General features: G+C 41.9%; 1 protein-coding gene, 1 long non-coding RNA gene and 1 pseudogene across 2 annotated transcripts in view; 2 read left to right on the top strand and 1 right to left on the bottom strand.

Annotated features, from left to right (window-relative positions):
- LOC116288671 (uncharacterized) overlaps positions 1-20,533 on the bottom strand; it is a 371,660-nt gene that overhangs the window by 176,179 nt on the left and 174,948 nt on the right. The gene's annotated exons all lie outside the window — the stretch shown is intronic.
- Positions 15,904-17,327, top strand: LOC116297276 (uncharacterized; annotated as a pseudogene).
- LOC148911159 (uncharacterized) lies at positions 17,448-19,706 on the top strand. Its single transcript, XM_089029865.1, has one exon. The coding sequence runs from the start codon at positions 17,533-17,535 to the stop codon at positions 19,141-19,143; it is 1,611 nt and encodes a 536-aa protein (XP_088885991.1). The 5' UTR covers positions 17,448-17,532; the 3' UTR covers positions 19,144-19,706.

The raw sequence follows: 20,533 nt of genomic DNA, 5'->3' as shown, positions 1-20,533 counted from the left end.
AGTCCTACGAAGTCTAACTGTTGAGTTTTGATTTTTTTTCCTAAGCCATATTTTAGCCAACTGGCCAAAGTCGATTATCGATGGTCGGTAAAATTAAAATATCTAGATATAAATAAGTTCATATTTAACTTTAAGGCCACTCATCTTTGCATAAGATATATATCTACTATAATATGGAAGGATTTAGTGTTGTGATGATTTGTTATGGAATTACGAATTTTTAAACATCGCCCAAATTTCATGAATGAGAAGTAGTCAAAATCACTAATTTGGCCCCCAAGGGGACCCCCCCTGAAACTTTGCAAAAAAGCGCCGAGACACAAAACAAAATGTGTTTTGGAAATAACCTTGGAAGGGCACATTCACACACAAAGTTTGAAAGAAATCTATTTTTTCAACCAAAATGGTCATGAGGTTCTTACAGAGACAGCCTCTTAAATACAATAGTTTGAGGACTTATTTTGATATGTTTTGACTTAGCATCCGCTAGTTGCCCCCCAACTAACCGCTTGTTTGACCCCCAGTCAACTCCAAAAAGTCACGTGATTGATAGTAAGCAACTGGTGAGGAAAACAAGCCGAATTTGCATAAACCACCAAGTACTTCCTCCAGGGAATCCTCTGTCTTAACAGAAGCCAAAAATGAAATTCCAAGTGCCCCTCGAGACAAAGAAACAAAGAAAAACAAGAAGCCTAGTGCCCAAAAAGAAAAAGAGCCTTATTGCCCTAAAAGATCCAAACAAAAGAATGAATCCAACAGCACAAAGAAAGGCATCTTCATTGTCGGCGACTCGATGGCCAAATACTTACAAGGGCACAAGTTGTCGAAGACTTCAAAAGTCAAAGTTTGGACATTTCCTGGTTCTACAACTGCCGACATGAAATATCACGTCAAGCCACTTATAAATAAAAAGCCAGATGAAATACTCTTACATGTTGGCACCAACAGTTTACGCTCATCCAGTTCTACACAAGCTTGTGCTGAAGAAATTGCCAAGTTGGCCTCCCTTGTAGGTTGTATCGTCGTGTACGGGAATTGTCAGGGGAATTCTATTCAAATTCAAATTTCAAGTAATCGGCTAGTAATCGTACCCTACGATAGCATACATTGAACTATAATAAATATTTATGTGCACGCGCTGATGATACATCGTTTAAATATGACTAAAAAATGAGACCACCAAACCGAATTCAATTCGTGGTCTAGGGGTTAGGTTTAGGGTTAGGGTTGGGGTTGGCATTGTAGTAGTTCTTTGGTGCCGAAGGTACCGAGTTCGATTCTTGGTCTTCACTTAATTTTTTTTCTAAGTGAGGAGAACCAAAATTTCTAAGTCCCACTCGTGAGTATTCGGAAACCTATGACGTACTTCGTTAATCCATACACGACGATAGTACCCCCTTGTAAATAACAACTCAACAAAGGTAGCTGTCTCAAGTGTCATCCAGAGAAGCGACGACGAATCGCTAAACAGAAAGGCAAAAGAAGCCAACACTATCATCAAACAGATTTGCGAAAGGAACAACTGGAACTATATAGAACATTCCAACATCAAGCCTGATGAACATCTAAACCGGAGCGGGCTCCATCGAAATAGATCAGGAACCAAACAGTTTGCAACCAATTTTATTACTTTTTTAAAGAAGACATACGAACAAAATGTCGTGGAGCCCACAGAGAAAGGGAACAAGGGTAAGTCACGTAATTTAGACAAAATATTTGGTCGTGGTTTAACAATGGCTTCCTTAGATATTAATAGCTTAGTTGCGCACATTGATGAATTACGGGTGTTTCTCGCCGCATCTCCTGAAATTGATATCCTGGCAATCAATGAAACAAAATTAGACTCTACCATACTACTATACCTGCACTTTGGCGGACATTTTGGTCCCGCGTTTTCATGCGGTTAGCGGTAGATGGTTGGGTTTGAATTTTTAATTTCTGTATAAATTATCAGAAAAGTTAATTTATTCATGATTTTTTTTTGGCGCGCAAAAAGAGTATTTTTCTCTTTTCGTTTTATCGCTCTTGAAAAAAATATAGGTTTGATGTTTTTTCTTCCCTTTACCAAGACACTGCAGAATGAAGGAGACAATGAGATATTTTAAAAGAGTTTTATTTAGAAGACGTTTTCATTTCTTAGGGCTATAATACAAGTTACATTTGTCAGTGAAGAGTACACAGGTTTAATTTGAGAATGCTTTATTTGAGAAAAAAAATTTCTTAGTCAAAGTTTTAAAAGTTTGTATAGTCTTTGCATTCTTGGATGAACTGCAATTTGCAAGACGGTGATGTTTTTTCGGTACACTTCTTGTGGAGCAAGAGCGCTTTATGTATATCTTTTTCAGGGCTATCGAAGGTTTCCTTCGTCTCGAGGACTTTGAAATGGTACCTTGGAAACATGGAAAAATTAGTGGAGGAGCAGCAGGTAAGGGGACTCGCGGCCACCCCCCGGAATTACATGGGTATTCCCCGCGCTCACGTACGTGCGTCGGCCGCGGGTATTACCCGTAAGGTCGTTCTGGGTATTACCTGCGTAATTCGATTCGAAAAGCTCTCTACGGGTTTTACTGGTGCCCCACATTACTAAGTTAAAATATTTGTCTTATATACGATGCATGAATGTAAAGAGTTCGTTTATGACTTCTGTGTAAAGTGCTTGAAACCCAAGTTTGTACCTACTAAGCCAAATAAGTATATTTGTTGTGGTACGCCAATGGAGGTCGTAAGAAAACACCTTATAAGAGAATAAAATACTTTAGGGACTGGATGAGTCATATCCAAGGTTATCGACCGGTATATTTAGACAACGAAGTAAAGAAGAAAATCATAGACCACTTAGAAGAGCCAACCCCACAAAGTCTACGGAAGACATTAAAGAAATTAAAGCTGGGGAAATATTATAAAGCTATTCCCTATCTTTTGTCTGAAATTACCGGTAAGCCTATTCCTGAGGTTTCTGATATGACAAAAGCCGAGTGGATGTTTTGTCGGTTGGATAAGGATATTCCTTATTACCCTGACGTAATCTACCAAATATTTCACGAAATAGACCCCAACCACCCCCTGTTAGGATGGATTCCAAGAAGATAGTGAATCTTATGCCATAAGATGAGCGAATAGCATAAATCTTATGCCATAAGATGAGTAATTAGCATAAATCTTACGCGTAATTTCCAGACTGTCGTTCGATATGTAAACAAAATCCTGTCTCGCTTTTTTCAAAGCAGATGTTTACTGAGCGAGTTTTCTTTGAAGCTCCTCTTTTGCTTCTTGGTAGATCTTTTTGCGAGATTCCTCGGAAAGATCTTTTACGACTGTTTTTTTGTTCCTTATGTCCGACTTTAATTTCTCGTATTTGTCTTCTTCAGCTAAGATAAGCGGGAATTCAACGTCATTTATCTTTCTGTCACGCAAAGTCTTTGAGACAAGATCGGTAATTGTATTTACTTTAGCCCTTGACAGAGCTATTGTCGTGTCATGCTTGGATATTTTGCTTGACAACTGTTTCATAATGCCCGTAGCAACAGCCGAAATGATACCACAGGCTGCCCCAACGCCGGCCAAAGGAACCCCAACAATTATTCCCGGTCCAGTAAGCGAAGTAGCAACGCCGGAGCCCGTTAACACTACGGATATGGATCCTGAAGTTATCGAAATCTTACGTAGCGTACTCCGTGCTCTGACGTATTTCTTCCTAACTTTTTCGTAGTGTTTTGCCTGCCCTTCCAAGTAAGCCAGGATTAAGTTTGCTTTGTTAAGTCTGAAGTTTTCGGCATTCATTTCGTTAGGTTCCTTAGGAAGTTCAGGATAAAGTGGAGGTGCTGATGGTATAACATCCATTATATATACTAATGTACGACGCTTTTGGGAATGATATTGAGGAGCAGCCACATCACGACAACCGGGATTATGCCAACTGGAGGGTCTTTAGGAAAATGTTTCCACACGCAAACCCTAGTAAGTTCGAAAGAAGACCCGATGGGATTTACTTCAACGGCGAAAGAATGTACAGTAATGCGGACTTGGAGCCAAAGGCGACCGTTAAGCATAAAGAAAGGCAACCTAATTTCCCGGAGAATTTATTACCGACAACAGAGGATTACCCATTTTACGACAACAAAGGTGGAGCGGATGACTTTGCTAAGATGGTTACCTCCTTAGAAATCCCCGTGGGTCCTACGACTTTCAAGACAAAGGTCAGAGACATCTTTAGAGAAACTGCCATGAAACATAACTCAGGGAAAGAATCCAGAGAATGGTTATCAGGTCCCAACATGCGGTATTGGCCGCAGCAGTTAAACTTTGCTGTCTGGGCTGCTACTAAAGGATGTGGCATAGCCGCGGACATGTTCCATATTCCTTTCCTAAGATTCCACGTTGCTTTTACTATTCGTAGGATATTGTTTGAGTTAGGAGCGCCGCTTCCTGGTGACACTGTCTTTAACCCAAAGGATAACAAATATGACAAAGTCGCATGGGAGCGATTAAAGAATGAGTTTAAGCTTACCAACCCTGATTTTCGCAACAAAGAGGGTGCCGCCCATGGTTTAGGAGAGACTTACACCTATGCTTCGTATCTTGGTGCCAGCATAGAAACGCCGGGCATGGGATATCCCGGTTTCTACGAATTCTCGGACTTAGGAGGCAGCGGAACAAAGGGTAATCTAATTTACTTCATTCAGAGCAAAGAGAAGTATCCTTGGGCGCCTTTCTTTGCCGCAAAGGGCATTGATCTAAAGAATCTCGCAAGGATTAATCGAAGCATCGGAGCCTTTGTTTACTGCATTCTAGGAGCACAGGTTAGCACTCGCAGCCCCATCGTAGATGCCAGTAGTGCGTCGCAGGAAACGCAACAAGTATTCCTTGTCCTCTTTGAAAGCGCTGTTATCGAGAATGAGATCTCTAAGTCAGTTCAAAGGTATCAACTTGCGGTGCAGCAATCTAAAGTGCGACTGGATTATGCCTTGTCGCCCGGTTGTTGGCTAATGCCGAGTAATTTGGTCATCAACGCCGATTCCGTTGTGGGTTATAACAACAAGCTGCAGCGAGCTACTAAGGATATGAAGTTTGGGGTGAATGACGTGAACTCTGACACTCTTAGGAACATTCCCCATTTCGTGGAGAAGCCAAAGAAGGAGCACGTAGAGAATCCTGCAGGGAAACCAAAAAACGTAATCAAGAAGAAGGTCCTGCCTACGATACCTGAGGAATATAACCATAACCTACTAAAAGCCGGCTTGGCTACCGCAAGCATTGGTCTGAGTTATTATATATGGCGATGAACAACCCCTACGTAGCTGGAGTAGATTGTGTCTATACGACTTACACAGGCGAGAAAAAATACACCCAGGCATCTTGGGTTGATGTCACCGGAATGTCTGTAGACTTGAACTACTCTGGAAAGAAGCTGATAATATGCAGTATTTGCATTGGTACGAGCAGCCATGCCAACGTGGGCTTTAGGTTCCTGGATGACAACGGTATACTGCAGCCTATGCGCGCGAAGACGAACAACAGAGAGCCTACGCATTTCTCCGTAGAGCCGCCCCCCGGCAGCGATGAAAATTTATCGGTTTGGACTTTTCATATGGTCGCCGATTGCCACGGGAAGGTAAAACTACAAATGAGAGTGGACGATACTGGAAGCGTCGCGGTAAATAGCATAGAGGATCAAAGAGATCAGCCTTATAATCACGCAACCATTAGCACTCTTACGGTGGTTAGTCTCTAGAAGGGAATTTATTTCCTGACCTTCTAACGAAGGGGACTTGTTCCCTGTAATATATGAATCCGCATACGAAGGAAGATTGTTTTTTTCATTACCTAGAGGAAAAAACCTATGTAGGTAATGTTTGGCAAGACGCTGGATTGTGGGTGGAGGTTGGGGGTTTAGGATTGGTTATATGCACTATTTGCATTTCAACGCGGTTCTCCTGTAACGCCGGGTTTAGAATCGTTGATGAGAACAACCAGCCATTGCAGCCTTACAGGAAGAAGAACAATACTAGGATTCCAGCCCATTTTTCCTCGGAACCTTATAAGTATAGTAGGGAAAACCTAACGGCAATAACTTTTCACATGATAGCCAATTGCCGATATGCAAAGCTTCAACTTCGACCCAGCGATGGGGGCGGCAGCCGCATTCGACTAAATGCCTCTACGCCACTGGCCAATCCCCCACCAGACGCTATTTGGAATCATAAGTCCATTTCTACTATGAGCGTCCTACCCTTGTTACCGCATTATCAAGGCGGCGCGAATACTATCTTTACTTATCCCCAGTCGAGAACGCCCAGGAGGCCTGACGACGATAAGCCTCGAGTAATACACAAGGACAAGGAATCATCTGATCTTCTTTAAGAGGACCACCCCGATGGCTACTACTAATATCCAAATGTTATTTCCTACAAACTTTAACAGTTCTCCGCCGGTCCTAAGCACCAGGCTAAGAACGCTACCAAGCAGCCCAGGAAGACCGGCTGCCATCTTTTTTCCCAAGTCCGTCAGCCCATTGCCTAATTTCTTTACGCCCGCGCCTGTAGCCTTCAGCGCGGACAAGGTCACGCCTACTACGCTTGAAATAGCGACCGCAAACGCCAGCGGAATACCATACTTCACCAGAGCTCTTTTTACCTTTTCCTTGGTGGTAAGCCCCAACTCCTTTTCCAGGTTTTCCTTTTGCGCCTGTAATTCCGCAACTCTCTCCTGAAGGGTTTCTACTTCCTTTTGGGCAGCCTCCCTTTCCTCTTCGGTACGAGTTTGGTCCGCAACTACTTCTTGCTGCCGCTCTATTTGCCCCTCCAGGTCTTCAATAGCTTGATCTCTTTGCCGGATTTGTTCTTCCTTAGTGTTGATTTCGGCAACCAACTGCCGCCGTTCCTCCAAAGAGCCGGTTATGATGGTACGCAAGTTCTTAGCTTCTTCCTTATTCACATTGAGGTCTTGCAGGGCGAGCTCGAAGGCTTTTTGGGCTTGGTTCCTATCGCGCAGGGCTTTGTCTGTTTGTTCTCTCATTTCTATCATTCTTTGGTTTTTATCGTCGATTTCTCTTTTTTGAGCATCAAGGAGCAGTCGGTTTTGTCGCATGTATTCTGCTTCCCTTTCCTCCATTGTTTCCTTTAGTCCTTCGACTTCCCTTATCGCCTCGTTACCTTTTTGTTGCCGCTGCATTAGGGTCTTTCCACCAAATTAGGTCTTCCTAATGCGTCTTTGATTTCTTTTGGGAGATTACTGGTGAGCCTGTCGGAGTCTCTCCTTTGGTAGATATTATACCACTTATCCCTTCCTTGGTACTGGATTTGAATTTGCCCCTTATCTCCGGTTTGGAAATTAAGGCGGGCCAAGTCCACATTTGGAAATTTCTCCCTTACGTCGTCTAAAAGCCCCCTTAGCATTTCAGTTCTTAGGTCCGTGGAATCCAAGTTTTGCAATTCCAAATACTCTGGAATAGGTCTTCCTGGGTTCCTCGATTGCCACTTGTCCTTTAAGGAACGCCAGGCCTCGCGGGCCCTACTTCCGAACCTATTTCGAAGCCTATCCCAAATATACTCGCGGGACACGTCGTCATTTGGGATTAACGTATCATATTCTTCATCATTAATGTCGACTTGACCTTCTTCGGTGGTGGGGTCAAAATCCGTTCCTTCTACTTTCATTATATATGATAAGCTCAAAGTTAAACCCCAACGTACTACCTAAGCAGGTTGGCGGACTAAAGGCAGAACGCACCTTTCACCGGGTCACCTTTACCCCCAGCAGCGCTAAGCCAGGGGAGACGCTGTACGTAGGCGTACCCCGCCTAACGGATAACCTAGTCTTAGTTCCTGGCACCTTAGCTTTAAGGTTTGACCTAACGCTGCAGCCAGATACCGCAGACGCGCGTCATGTCGTCAATAACGCAGGCAGAAACCTCGTCTCTAAGATGAGAATCAAGTTTGCCGGGGAATCCCTTTTGGACTTGAACAGGTACGATCTGTACACCACGTACAAAGACTTATGGTTGACGGCCTTCGACCGCGCGCAAAGGATAAAGCAGGGAATAGCAAGCGCAGCCATACGTAAGGTAAGAAGCGCAGCCTCTGGCGCCTCGGGAGAAGACGAAATAAAGGCGGCCTACGGTACTAAATATGTTATCCCGTTGGACTTCGAAGTTATCACGAACCATGGCGCGTATTACCCAAGGCAGCTAAGTGAACTGCAGTTCGAAGTAACCCTAGCAGATACTACGAACATCCTGCAGGGAAAGGACGTAAGTTCCTCAGCCATCCACCCATACTCCGTTACTAACTTGGAGCTGCAGTACGAAACGGTATATAGCGAAGAGCTGGCCCGTAGCGCCGTCATGGAATACAGCTCGGGGAAGGCTTTTCTTTACGATCACGTAGTAATGTACAAGACGTTCAGCTTTACGAACAACGTCGAAGAGGTTATTAACCAAAGCATTAACCTTCCCAGGCGCAGCCTTACAGGGTTAATGTTGCTGTTCGCAAAGACATACACCGCAGGATTGCGTGACTCTGAGGTATTCTTTAATCCTAACATTACCAACGTAGGTGTTAGTGTTAACGGAGTGCCTAACAAGGTCTACTCCCAAGGGATAAAGCCCGCGGATATGTACCGGGAAGTCGCGCGCAAGTTTGGCGACCAAATTGCCCCAAAGGAGTTCTTCACGGACAAATACGCGTTATGGATTGACATGCGCACTACCAACGATGAATCTATACACGGTCAGGGCTTACGTCTAGTAAATACGCAGGATGGGATAACATTGGAAATTAAACGCACCAAACATGCCAACGATTCGACTAAGATAAACTGCTACGTCTTCGTGGTGTCTGACGCGCAACTGAGCGTAGAAATGAATCAGCTAAAAAGCGTTGCATATTAAAGAGTTAAAATATTTCTCAAATATACGATGCTTCGCGTATTTGAAAACAACGAAACGAAACTGCAATGCGTAGTGCAAGGCGACAAACTATACTTCAAAGCAAAGGAAGTGGCGCTAGCGCTGGGTTACGAGCGTCCAAAAGATGCAATTAAGGATCGCGTCTCTGATAAATACAAGAAAAGGTTGGATGAAGTAAGGGGGGCTACAAGTCACCGCCCCCTTAATGCGCAGCCACATTCCGTGTTCATTTCTGAGCCTGGTCTGTATCAGCTAATATTTAGCTCCAAGCTGCCAACAGCAGAGGTATTTAAGGATTGGGTATTTGAGGATGTCCTTCCCGCATTACGTAAGGTGGGTAAGTATGCCTTTGACAGTCCAAACAAGTTGGTCTTTAAGATCGAAAATGAGTTTGACTTACATAAGAAAGTGATTGACTACGTTCGCAGATTCTACCCCCAAATGCTCGTGACCCCTGGTCTAGGCGAACTGCAGGACTCGGATGGGAAGCGCATAAAGTGCTGGCAGAAGGGCTACCAACGCGGTCAGCCTGACCTGCTCATTTTGAATGCGCACACCCATTACCGTGGATTCTGTATAGAGCTGAAGACCCCGAAAGGCAACGGCAGGTTATCTGAGGATCAGCGACTACTCTTACAGAGGTATGAAGAAAACGGCCATAAGGTGCTCATAAGCAGCGACTACGACGAAATCTGTCGTGCCATCACTGCGTATGCTGAACACCTACGAATTCCCTGTAGGTGGTGCTGTAAGGTCTTTAAAACCAGTGAGACTTTGGCAACACACTTAAAGATATTTCATAGAATATATGGACAAGGATAAATTTAACGAGTTAAAGTTCATACAAACGCACTGGAGGGATTTGGTGGTGGGGGAAATCTACGAGATAAAGAATTACGTGGTCTTTGAAGACATCGACCGCCTGCGTTTGGTCTTAAAGAATAAAAAAAGAACATACACCCTTTGGGCGCCTGATAGGATAAGGTACGCCATGGAAGGGCAGGACGTTACCCATGTTATGAGTCATGGTAAGAGGGATGGCAGGTGGGTATTTGACGTAGTCAAGTATGAGCCTGAGAGTCCTCTGCATTCGTAGGTTGCGCCTTTGGACATTTATGATTAAGAAATGCACTGCCACAATGAAGGCAGGTGTATTTTTTTCTCGTCTTAGGTTTGGGAATTATGCAATCTGCAGGGGGTCCGCATGTAATACAGTCCATATATTGAAAGGGCGATTAGGAATCCTCCAATGCAGCTGCGTAGGCTATCATATATCCTTGTCAGAAACCCCCTCAAAATGTTAAGCTGAGGTTAAGACTTTGTTAAGGAAGGTCGGAAACTTTTTCAAAACATGCCTCAAAATGTTAAGCTGAGGTTAAGACTTTGTTAAGGAAGGTCGGAAACTATCTCAGAAACCATCTCAGAATGTTAAGGTGTGGTTAAATTCTTGTTAAGAGACAGTTGAATATGTGCTCCTCCTCTCTTACGCATCCAGAGGTCGCACACTGCTGCCTCCAATGTTCCCTGTTAGTCCATGGGACACCTTCTAAGGTATCAAAGCGGGGTAATGTCCTACTTATCTTCCTAAAGTAGTCTATTCGATTCCTTAGGTAATCATCCTTATGCTCACAACGACTCATAAGATCGCCGCATTGGTAACAATCCACTCATTCCAGATCGTACTTCTCTGAAAGGTACCGGTATGTCCTTTCGTGTTTTTTCTTATGCGTTTGTAAACGTTGGCGGCTACTAAGAACCTTAGCACAGTAACTACATTCTGTTGTCCTACGGCAAACGCCCTTCTTAACATGCTGCTGTAGTTTCTGTAAGGTACTGAACTCCCTGTTACAGTCATTGCAGGCCTTACTGATTGGCTCCTTTGTGCAAACTCCATGCCAAACATGGTATTGCAGTCTTTGTTTGGTACTAAATACCTTCTTACATTTCAAGCAGTCCATATATACTTAACAAAATTTTAACCTCCATTTAACATTCTGAGGCATCTTTTGAGATAGTTTCTGACCTTCCTTAACAAAAACTTAACCGCATCTTAACATTATGAGTCATCTTTTGAGATAGTTTCCGACCTTCCTTAACAAAGTCTTAACCCCTACGCAACATTCTGAGGCATCTTTTGAAATAGTTTCCGACCTTCCTTAACAATATCTTAAACTCCATTTAACATTCTGAGGGGGTTTCTAGGAGCTCTTAACATTAGATTGGGTAGCGCATGAAGTCCACGACTGACTCCTTTGCCCACGTTGCCATCGTTATCAGCGCGCCAAACCGTTCTGCGCGCTTTAGACCACACATTTCCTCATAAAGCTCCTTTACGCGTTCATTCAGCCGGTCTATCTCCTCCCTTTGCATTTCGACCGTCCTCTCCAGGTCTGACTTTTCTTTGACGACGTTAACCATTGCTTTGACTGCTTCCACGGGCTCCATATATACCAGTTCAGAAAGTCTTGCGACTTTCACTAGAAGCAAGCTTCGTTTGCTGAAATATAATGAACCCAGATCACATGCCTTGTAACGCTCTGATAGTAGGACCCACCGGCTGCGGAAAGACCCAATTCGTGGTAGAGCAGCTATTAGGACCCTTTAGATACCGTTTCGACTACATAGTGCTGCTCTGCCCCACCTACGTGAATAACCGCACCTGGACGGGCATAGGAGCAAAAGATGACGACTTCTTCGTAGATATCTTAGACCCCAACGAGTTATCCAGCCACCTTAAGTTTTGGCATAAGCAATTCCCTAAGGATACTCAGACTTTACTCATACTGGATGACATTGCCTGTGGGGACGACGTAAAAAGGCGCACGTCAGAGCTCGTTAAACTCGCCTTTAGCGGCAGACATGACAATATTAGCGTTTGGTTGCTCTCGCAGCAGCTTACCAGCGTCTCTAAGCCTTTTAGGGAAAACATAGGTTCACTTGTCGTATTTTATACTCCGAGCAAGTCAGACCTGGAAACCATCTTAAGCGACTATGGAGGCGAGATAAGCAAGGAACAGTTGCATGAATACATGCGGCATTTAAAGACGCATGAGCACTCCAAGATGATCTTCTCTTTGAGGTTTCCGTATCCCATTAACATATATGGAGATTGAGCAGCTCTTAGATGAAGTCCCCACACAGCTAGATGAAAGTAACCTCAAGGAACAACTCAACATCCTTGTGTCTTCGGGGAAGTGCAAAGAAATGATAGGCAAGGAACTTACCCATGAGCAAGTTAACAAGTTGTCAGAAGAGGAGGTTAAGAAGTTCCATAAGAGGTACGAGGCCGCCCTTGCAAGTAAAACCACGGACGCCGTAGCAGACTCAGCCATTAAGTTCGCGACTAAATTACTTGGACTTGCACTGCCCATAGACGACGTGGAGCAACTGCGGAAGGACATAAGCGAGGACTATGTCATCGCCCAAGAACTTAAGATAACCTGCGGGTGGTTGTCTTTGAAGTGCGGTAAGTTAATGGCAGTCGCCTCTGCGGCACTTCACGTAGCTCAGCATGTCGACTTGAAGGAACTTACGACGTCTTGGAAGGACTTTAAGAAGGACAGAGAAGTCGAAAGGGTCTTCCAGGCGGCACTTGCTGAGGTACCTGATCAAGTCGCCTCAAGTACTTAGTCAAGTCGTCCTCAGGAAATACCCAGGTCGCCTCAAGTACTTAGTCAAGTCGTCCTTAAGTACTTAGTCAAGTCCTATTAAGTTACTTATCAAGTTCTTCAAGTCCTTAGATATAAATGAGTGAAGCTGAATCGAAGGCGGAGGAACCCGAGCAAAAGATTACCAAGGCTAAATCTCCAGGCAGAGTCGCTGCCGGTAAGAAGCTCGCGGAGATGAACAGGAAGAACAAAGCCAAAAAAGAAGAAAAGGTGGAGGAAAAAGAAGAGGAATCCTTTATTAATCCTGGGTACGTCATCGGCGCGTTAGGGGTTGCTATAGCAGCAGGCAGCCTCTACTTACAATGGCGGGCTACGAAGCCAAAAGTAGAACCCGTGCATGTGACGCAGGAGCCCCCTAAGAGAAGCAAAATACCCGTGATGGAGTAATAACCTTCTCGCTCTGTAATATAAAGTCAACCGCGTTATTGAAAACTGTTGAAGAGGCAGCTATCATTACTTCCATCGTTGCGGGTATTGGTTGGGTAGGTAAGAAAGTGCTCAAAGAAGACTTTACTGAAGACCCAAGCAAGAGCTTCGCTAATTTTGCTAAGATGACCGCTGCCGTGGGTGGGGCTATCATGGTAAAGGATTACCTACGGAAGGAAAAGTACCTCCCTAATGTATAAGCATGGTTAGTGTGGTTGCAGGTGGAGTTATTGCAGCTTTAGCATTCACTGGAGCTAATTATGGTGGTCAGTATTTGGATAGATTAGTTAGAGGTGATCGCAGCGGAGATTTAGCCGCCGAAAGGAAGAGACACGACTTAGCGCTGGAGAAATATCAGCGAGACGTGGCGGCTTGGAATGAAAAAAGACAAGCTTACAGGGATTGGTTGGACAAGAACTACCAAGATAAAATGCAGGCGGATAAGAACTTCGAAAATACAGACTACGCCTTTAAGAGGGCGTCTCTGTAACAGCGTGCCACTCGATCTGGGCTCGAAAAATAGATTTCTTTTATATTCCTATCATCGAAAGTACTATCTATCCTCACTACAAAATTGCAGTTAGAATTGTTCTAAATTCTTTTTTCCACCCGCTATGCGAATTTTTGTCCATCGACCCCAAATCAGTGAAAGACGCCGATTTTCGAGGTCGGCCGAGGGCTACTTTCAAAGTCTGTTTTCTCGGGTTTCTCTGCACCTAAAAGCTAATTTTTCTATTCAGAACTTTAGTCTAGTGTAACTTCTGCACAAAAACAGTAATAGGTTTTTTTGGAATGCGCGAATTCGGAAAAATAATCCTAACTGATCGAGACTACTGAAAGCGTGACATGGAAAGCTAAGATTATGAGACCTCGAATATTGCAAAATTCTCATTTGTGGCACCTAACCCAGCCCTAAAATATCATTCAACCTTGAGATAAGAAGCTATTTTATAGATGTGTGCAATAAAATTTGCGGCACATTGCGTTTCTACGAAATAAGCTAAGTTTTAAATTGTTCTATTTTCAGTTATTTCCTTGCGTGACACGACAGGCCGTTGAGTCTGTGACGGCTACTGTCTTTGCTCATTATCCTCAATACCATTACCTAAAATATAATATGATGAATTAAAAACCTTAAATTGACAATATTTGTGTCATTATAAAAGATTTCAATGATCTAAGGCTTCATTTGATAGTGTTTCTATAAGCCGTTTTGAAATTTCACCGCACAGTAATTTTTTTATTTTAATATCTCGAGGTCGGGAGGTCAATCGCTATTTATTTATTTCATTATAGTAAATTTAGTAAAGAAATCCTTGCTTAGTAATATCTCGAAACATGCTAAAAAGATCCAAAACTGAGAAGTGTTCTTGCCTGTAGAGCTGAATATTTCTAGTTTTTTTTTTAGTTCAAGGTAACATATTATTCATATCGTTGCAAGTAAAGGATATGTACTTGCCCGAGTTAGCAGCGTTATTCGCCGTGTTATTGATCAACTCTATACTTATATTAGTAGTACTTGGAATACTGAATCCACGACTTTAAACTAAATACCAGTGAATTAGACTAGGACGTCTAAATTAAGGACTAAAAAATGAAATAGAATAGAATAGAATAGAATAGAATAGAATAGAATAGAATAGAATAGAATAGAATAGAATAGAATAGAATAGAATAGAATAGAATAGAATAGAATAGAATAGAATAGAATAGAATAGAATAGAATAGAATAGAATAGAATAGAATAGAATAGAATAGAATAGAATAGAATAGAATAGAATAGAATAGAATAGAATAGAATAGAATAGAATAGAATAGAATAGAATAGAATAGAATAGAATAGAATAGAATAGAATAGAATAGAATAGAATAGAATAGAATAGAATAGAATAGAATAGAATAGAATAGAATAGAATAGATTGGGTTATGAATTATTTATGAATATGATTTCAGAAATGAAATTGACATGCCTATCCTTGTTGCATTCATTTGCACCAAGAAGATCGGCGTTTATATCTTCTAGTTAGTTCTTTCCTGTAAAAAAATGGATTTTAGCCTTTGCAGCTTTAAAGGCATCAGGAAAATAACTTGTGGAAGCTCACGAGGGCTTAATGAATTGGTTAAGTTAAGTGGATGCAACGAAGATGTAGCACAACACCTCGCTAGTTGTCATCTACGAAATTCTGGGTTAGAGGAAAGCGAACTCATTCTTACACGTGCTGGATATTTTGAGTTGAGCGCAACGCAAGTTGATAAAATGAACATCTGTCCAAGCCATCGTCATGGTTTAGGTAGATTTTGGCGTGCACCGCGGACATGTCGCTATCCAGGACACAGTGGTTCGAGAAAAAAGCAGTGCAAGGATCGCCATGTGATAAATGTAGTCATGGCAAATGCAGTGAAATCAATTTTCAATGTCACGGTGGAAATTGGATCACGTAAGTATTTTCGTCAATGATTTTGGGTCCAATTTTTTTATTTGAAGAATTTGGAAAAATCGTGTTGGCCATGTTTTTTATGTTTCTCCAGGTTGAACGAACAGAGAGAGGAGGGAGAAGGAAAGAAAGGAAGGAAAAAAGAAAGAGAGAGAGAGAAAAAAAAAGAAAGAAAGAAAGAAAGAAAGGAAGGAAGGAAGGAAGGAAGGAAGGAAGGAAGGAAGGAAGGAAGGAAGGAAGGGAGGGAGGGAAAGAAAGAAAGAAAATGAATGATTGAGTAAGTGTGTCAGTTATGATAAGGTCAGTAACTACGTCATATTATTATAAACTTATATCAATATGAAATCAAAGAATAAAAAGTAGGAAAAAAAGAAAGTGAAAGGAAGAATGAGAAAAGGAAAGACAAGAAAGAGAAAAATAGCTATTAGTAGTTTAATTCATAATTCTTTTCTTTATGACTCTAAGCTTAATTAAATATCTATTCTCTGGACACAGCAATATGTGGAAAATGTAGAACAAAACACAAAGAAAACATGCAGAGCAATGCGGCGTGGCTGCTGCAGGAAATCGGTGGCGAGTTCAAGGAACCTTCCACAAGAACAATCAGAGAAAGGTATGCCTTGGGAGTAGAAAGCTGTTTCATTTTACGTGGTAGGTGTCGACTAGCGACAATATATATATTTCTCTTTTTGTCATTGACAGCAGACTTAAAAATTCAACAACCTCAACAATTGAACCGGAAACACCTCGTACGCATCGTGCTGCTGGCACTGACTGGACACCGGGATGCTGCAGGGATCTTGCAAGTGGTAGTTCACTGGAAGATTTGCACATCGACGCGTCTGCTAATAACGATAGAGCTGTTCAAGACTTCAACGAATCGATGGCTAAGATAGCGACGCACACACCTGCTGGAGTTCTTGAGCCGCTGCAGTTTCAGTTAACATCGGCTTGGGACGATGCAAAGCCAGAAGATAAAAACATCTGTAAAGAAAGAGCTTCAGACGCGTGCCGAACTGTTTGCGACCTGATAGCGCCAAAAGATGGTGACAAGCTATTCCAAGCAATCCAACAAGAACCCACAGGCCCTACAGATGACCTGATCGCGTTAATGTGTGCTTATCGTGATGCACAGACCCGTAACTTGAAGATACAAATACTCAGTATATATGCATACCGTCATACCATGAAGAAATTGCAAGCTTTTCACGAGCCTTATGAAAAAGTCAGTATCAGGCAAATCAAGTTGGCCAGATCACATGCGAAAAAGAGAGGTCCAGGCTCAGCTGTCCCTAAGATAGTGCACCATCGGGTGCGTCTAGACACACAAAAAGTTGATCACTTCGTTGATTTCGTCAATCGACCTTATTTTTATCAAGATGTTGCATTTGGAACAAGAAAGATTACCTTAGATGAAGGCAGTCAGATAACAATGCCTGATGTAATCCGCACTGTTACAAGATCTACGATGGTGATGCAGTACTTACAGTATTGCAAAGAAGAGTCATTTGAGCCCATTAGTCGTTCGACAATGTATCGTATCTTGGAAGTGCGAGAAGCTTCACAACGTAAATAATTGTGCGGCCTCGATAATACTGCTGCTGAAGGAGTGTCTGCCTTTGGGCAATTATCTTCTATAACCGATGAACTTTGTGAAGTCGGTGCAGACAAAGAAAACATGACAAGCTTAAAAAACAGGTTGAATGAAGGCATGAAATACCTTAAAACGACATTCAAAACAGACTGCATGGCCGAAGAAAGCGAATGCGCTGACCACTGTAGGCGCTTTGCTTTGAGCGATCCGAGCAATAAGAAATTTCAAAGAAAGTGTTCGCATTCATCACATCAATTGTCTTGCAACCGCTGTAAGCAATTAATATTGGTAATAGATGAGACAGAGGCTGGCATAAAGAATCATCCAAGTAATCTTTACAACAAAGAGCAACGCGATGATCTCATGTACGACTTCAATGCCTCAAAAAGCAAAATCTTCGCATGGAAGTGTCACATCATCAGAGGTGTAAATCAGGAACAGGCAAAACAAGAAGCAATACGTTATTTGTCACCCCATTCTGCCTTAGTTATAATCGATTGGGCGATGAAATTCAATCAAATGAGGTACAGAGAAAAGCAAAGCGAGTGGTTCGGTAAGCGTGGATTAAGTTGGCATATTAGCAGTGTAGTGACTTACAATAATCAATGCAAGACTACTCGAGTTTTGTCCTATGCTCATCTGTTTGACTCATGCTCCCAGGACTGGTTTGCTGTGACTTCCGTTCTTGAGAGCCTTCTAGAAAGTATCAAAGTTGACTTTCCAGATGTGAAAACGGTATGTATTCGTTCAGACGAAGCAGGATGTTATCACACTACCAATCTCATTGCAGCAGCTAAAGATGTCAGTGAACGTGTTGGAATTGCTGTTGAACGGTATGATTTTTCTGAGCCTCAACAAGGAAAGGACGTATGTGACAGAGTGCTTTGTCCAATGAAGGCTTCAATCAGGAGATACTGCGCTGAAGGGAACGACATTCTGAATGTGTCCCATATGAGGGAGGCTTTACAAGAGAGGCCAGTTAAGGGAACAACTGCGGCCGTGAGCATTTTGGATGAATGCAGCCAGAGTCTCGAAGTGCATAAAATCAAATACTTTAGTGAATTACATAACTTTAAGTATGAAGAGAAAGGACTGCGCACGTGGAAAGCCTATGGTATCGGTCCAGGTAAAGTCATACCTTGGAAATCTCTATATGTTAAACATCAAGGAGCGACCAACATATCATTGCAAGAAGGACAAGAGTTTTTCAACACCAGTGAAACAAGACAGCTTTCAGTTGGCAAGGATAATCAAAATTCCAAGAGTGCAGCTGACAGCGATGATCAGCCATCCCTATTTGTTTGTCCCGAAGTAGGGTGTAGCTCTAACTTCGATTCCTTTTCAGAGCTCGAGCTTCACATTGATGTTGGTTTGCATGAAATCCAAACAAAAAGAAATGAAACTATATACGATGGGCTCCGCCGAGATTGGGCAGCTAAATTCTCGGGTATCGATACTTATCAGCCAAAACCATGCAGTAAACCAGACGAAGCTTCTTATATATCCCTTGTTCAAGAGACACCTTCAACCCTTAGCATGGGCTGGGCTCTAAAACCAAGAACCGGAGCTGCTCGTTTTACAGAAAATGTGCGGTCGTATTTGACAGCAAAGTTTGACCTGGGTGAGAGGACTGGTAGAAAAGCAGACCCTGAACAAGTTGCCGCGGAAATGCGGTGCGCGAGAAATGAGAACGATGAAAGGCGCTTTGAAAGAGAAGAATGGCTATCGAAGACCCAAATTGCAGGATTCTTTTCACGTCTTTCCACTTCGCGAAAAAAATCCACAGTACGAGATATTACCGTGACCAGTTCTCAGAAAAATGTACAATCTTCGGTAGACGAGGAATTAGACATTCAGGATGTAATACGAGAGTCAGAACGTATGAATCTGTTACAAGAAATTGAGGATAGCATTGGCCTGCAACACCCCATTATTTATGACACGTACGATCTATGCGACTACTATCAAAGAAACAAGATCTCAGCCTTCAATGTTACAATGCTGAAAAAAATACTTAATCACTTTGAAGTACAGTTTAGATCTAAAGACCTTAAGGCAGAGCTCGTGCGTTTGGTTGGGGAAGTCATTAAGGAATGCAAGTGTTCTCCGCAGTAGAATCTCAGTACTGTTAGCTAGATAAGCCTTTAATCTTAGTTCAGTGAGTACACGACAGGGGCGGCGGAAGCTGAACATTATCCATTGGAGAGGCACGTCAAAACAGGCTGTACTGATTCACTGTTTCGAAATCGTCTTGAAAATAATGTCAGTTGCGAACTCATGTAGGTAACCAAAGAATTTGCTGTTGTAATAATGATGATGATGATCGATGATGATGATGATAATGATAATAAGTATATGTAATAGGACTCCATGAGGAAAATTCCAAGGACTGACAAAATTGGATGAGGCCGTAGGCCGAGTCCAATTTGGCAGCCAGAGGAATTTTTCGAGTCTAATTATTTCTTGATTGGAGAGCATGAAATCCATTACCTATTAATTATATAGCTGCCTAATTAATCCCATATCAACAAGACCTGCCCAATTAAGAAAATAATTGGACAGTTACCTATATGGGATTAATGAGAAGCTGTATAATTATAATAATGATAATGATAATGAAAACTTCACTTGAGTTTTTTCCCGTAATACAATCGTAAATCTCGCTACGTATAGGTAATTTACAATTGGCTACTTGAATCGAATACAAAATGTGACAAATGACAAAAAGAAAAAGAAAAGAAAGAAAGAAAAAAGAAGATATTATATCTGTAATACTATGGAAAAAAAAGATAATAATAATAATAATAATAATAATAATAATAATAATAATAATAATAATAATAATAATAATAATGATGGTTTATTTGAAAATATCTATAGAGTAGCTCTATATCTTCAAAATTATTTGAGAAGCCAGTACCCGCAACCTCCACTTCCGAACCGCCGCCCCTGTATGATCATAATTTTCACAATTACTCGTTCTGTAGTTATAAATGAATTCATACGTTTGTTTGCACCTGTTGCAAAAATCGTCGTCTCAGCCGATGAACAGTCAAGACTGCAAAGTATTTTTCGAAAAAAATGATAGTATATGGAGTTCGAAAATATCGGAAGGACGAAATACCTTTTCGCAAGTGAAAATGATGGATAATTTAGTATAAAGAAAATAAACGTTGAGAATGTTAAATGACTGACAATGATATCAATAATATGTTACCTACAACTTAAAAAGAACTAGAAATATTCAGCTCTACAAACAAGAACACTTCACTTCTCAGTTTTGGATCTTTTTAGCATGTTTGGAGATATTACTAAGCAAGGATTTCTTTACTAAATTTACTATAATTAAAATAAACAAATAACGATTGACCTCCCGACCTCGAGATATGCAAATAAAAAAATTACTGTGCGGTGAAATTTCAAAACAGCTTATAGAAACACTATCAAATGAAGCCTTAGATCATTGAAATCTTTTATAATGACACAAATATTGTCAATTTAAGGT

The sequence above is a fragment of the Actinia tenebrosa genome, unplaced genomic scaffold (genome assembly GCF_029948245.1).
Source record: "Actinia tenebrosa isolate PJP-AT-01 unplaced genomic scaffold, QUT_ActTen_1.0 PGA_scaffold14__42_contigs__length_11649687, whole genome shotgun sequence".
NCBI classification, from domain to species: Eukaryota; Metazoa; Cnidaria; class Anthozoa; order Actiniaria; family Actiniidae; genus Actinia; species Actinia tenebrosa.
Note: the sequence above shows the minus strand (reverse complement) of the source record. Positions and strands in the feature narration are given on the sequence as shown.

Bases quoted from the DNA above. Each gene is read 5' to 3' on its own strand.
- LOC148911159 (XM_089029865.1), top strand. From the start codon at position 17,533: ATGAAATTCAATCAAATGAGGTACAGAGAAAAGCAAAGCGAGTGGTTC.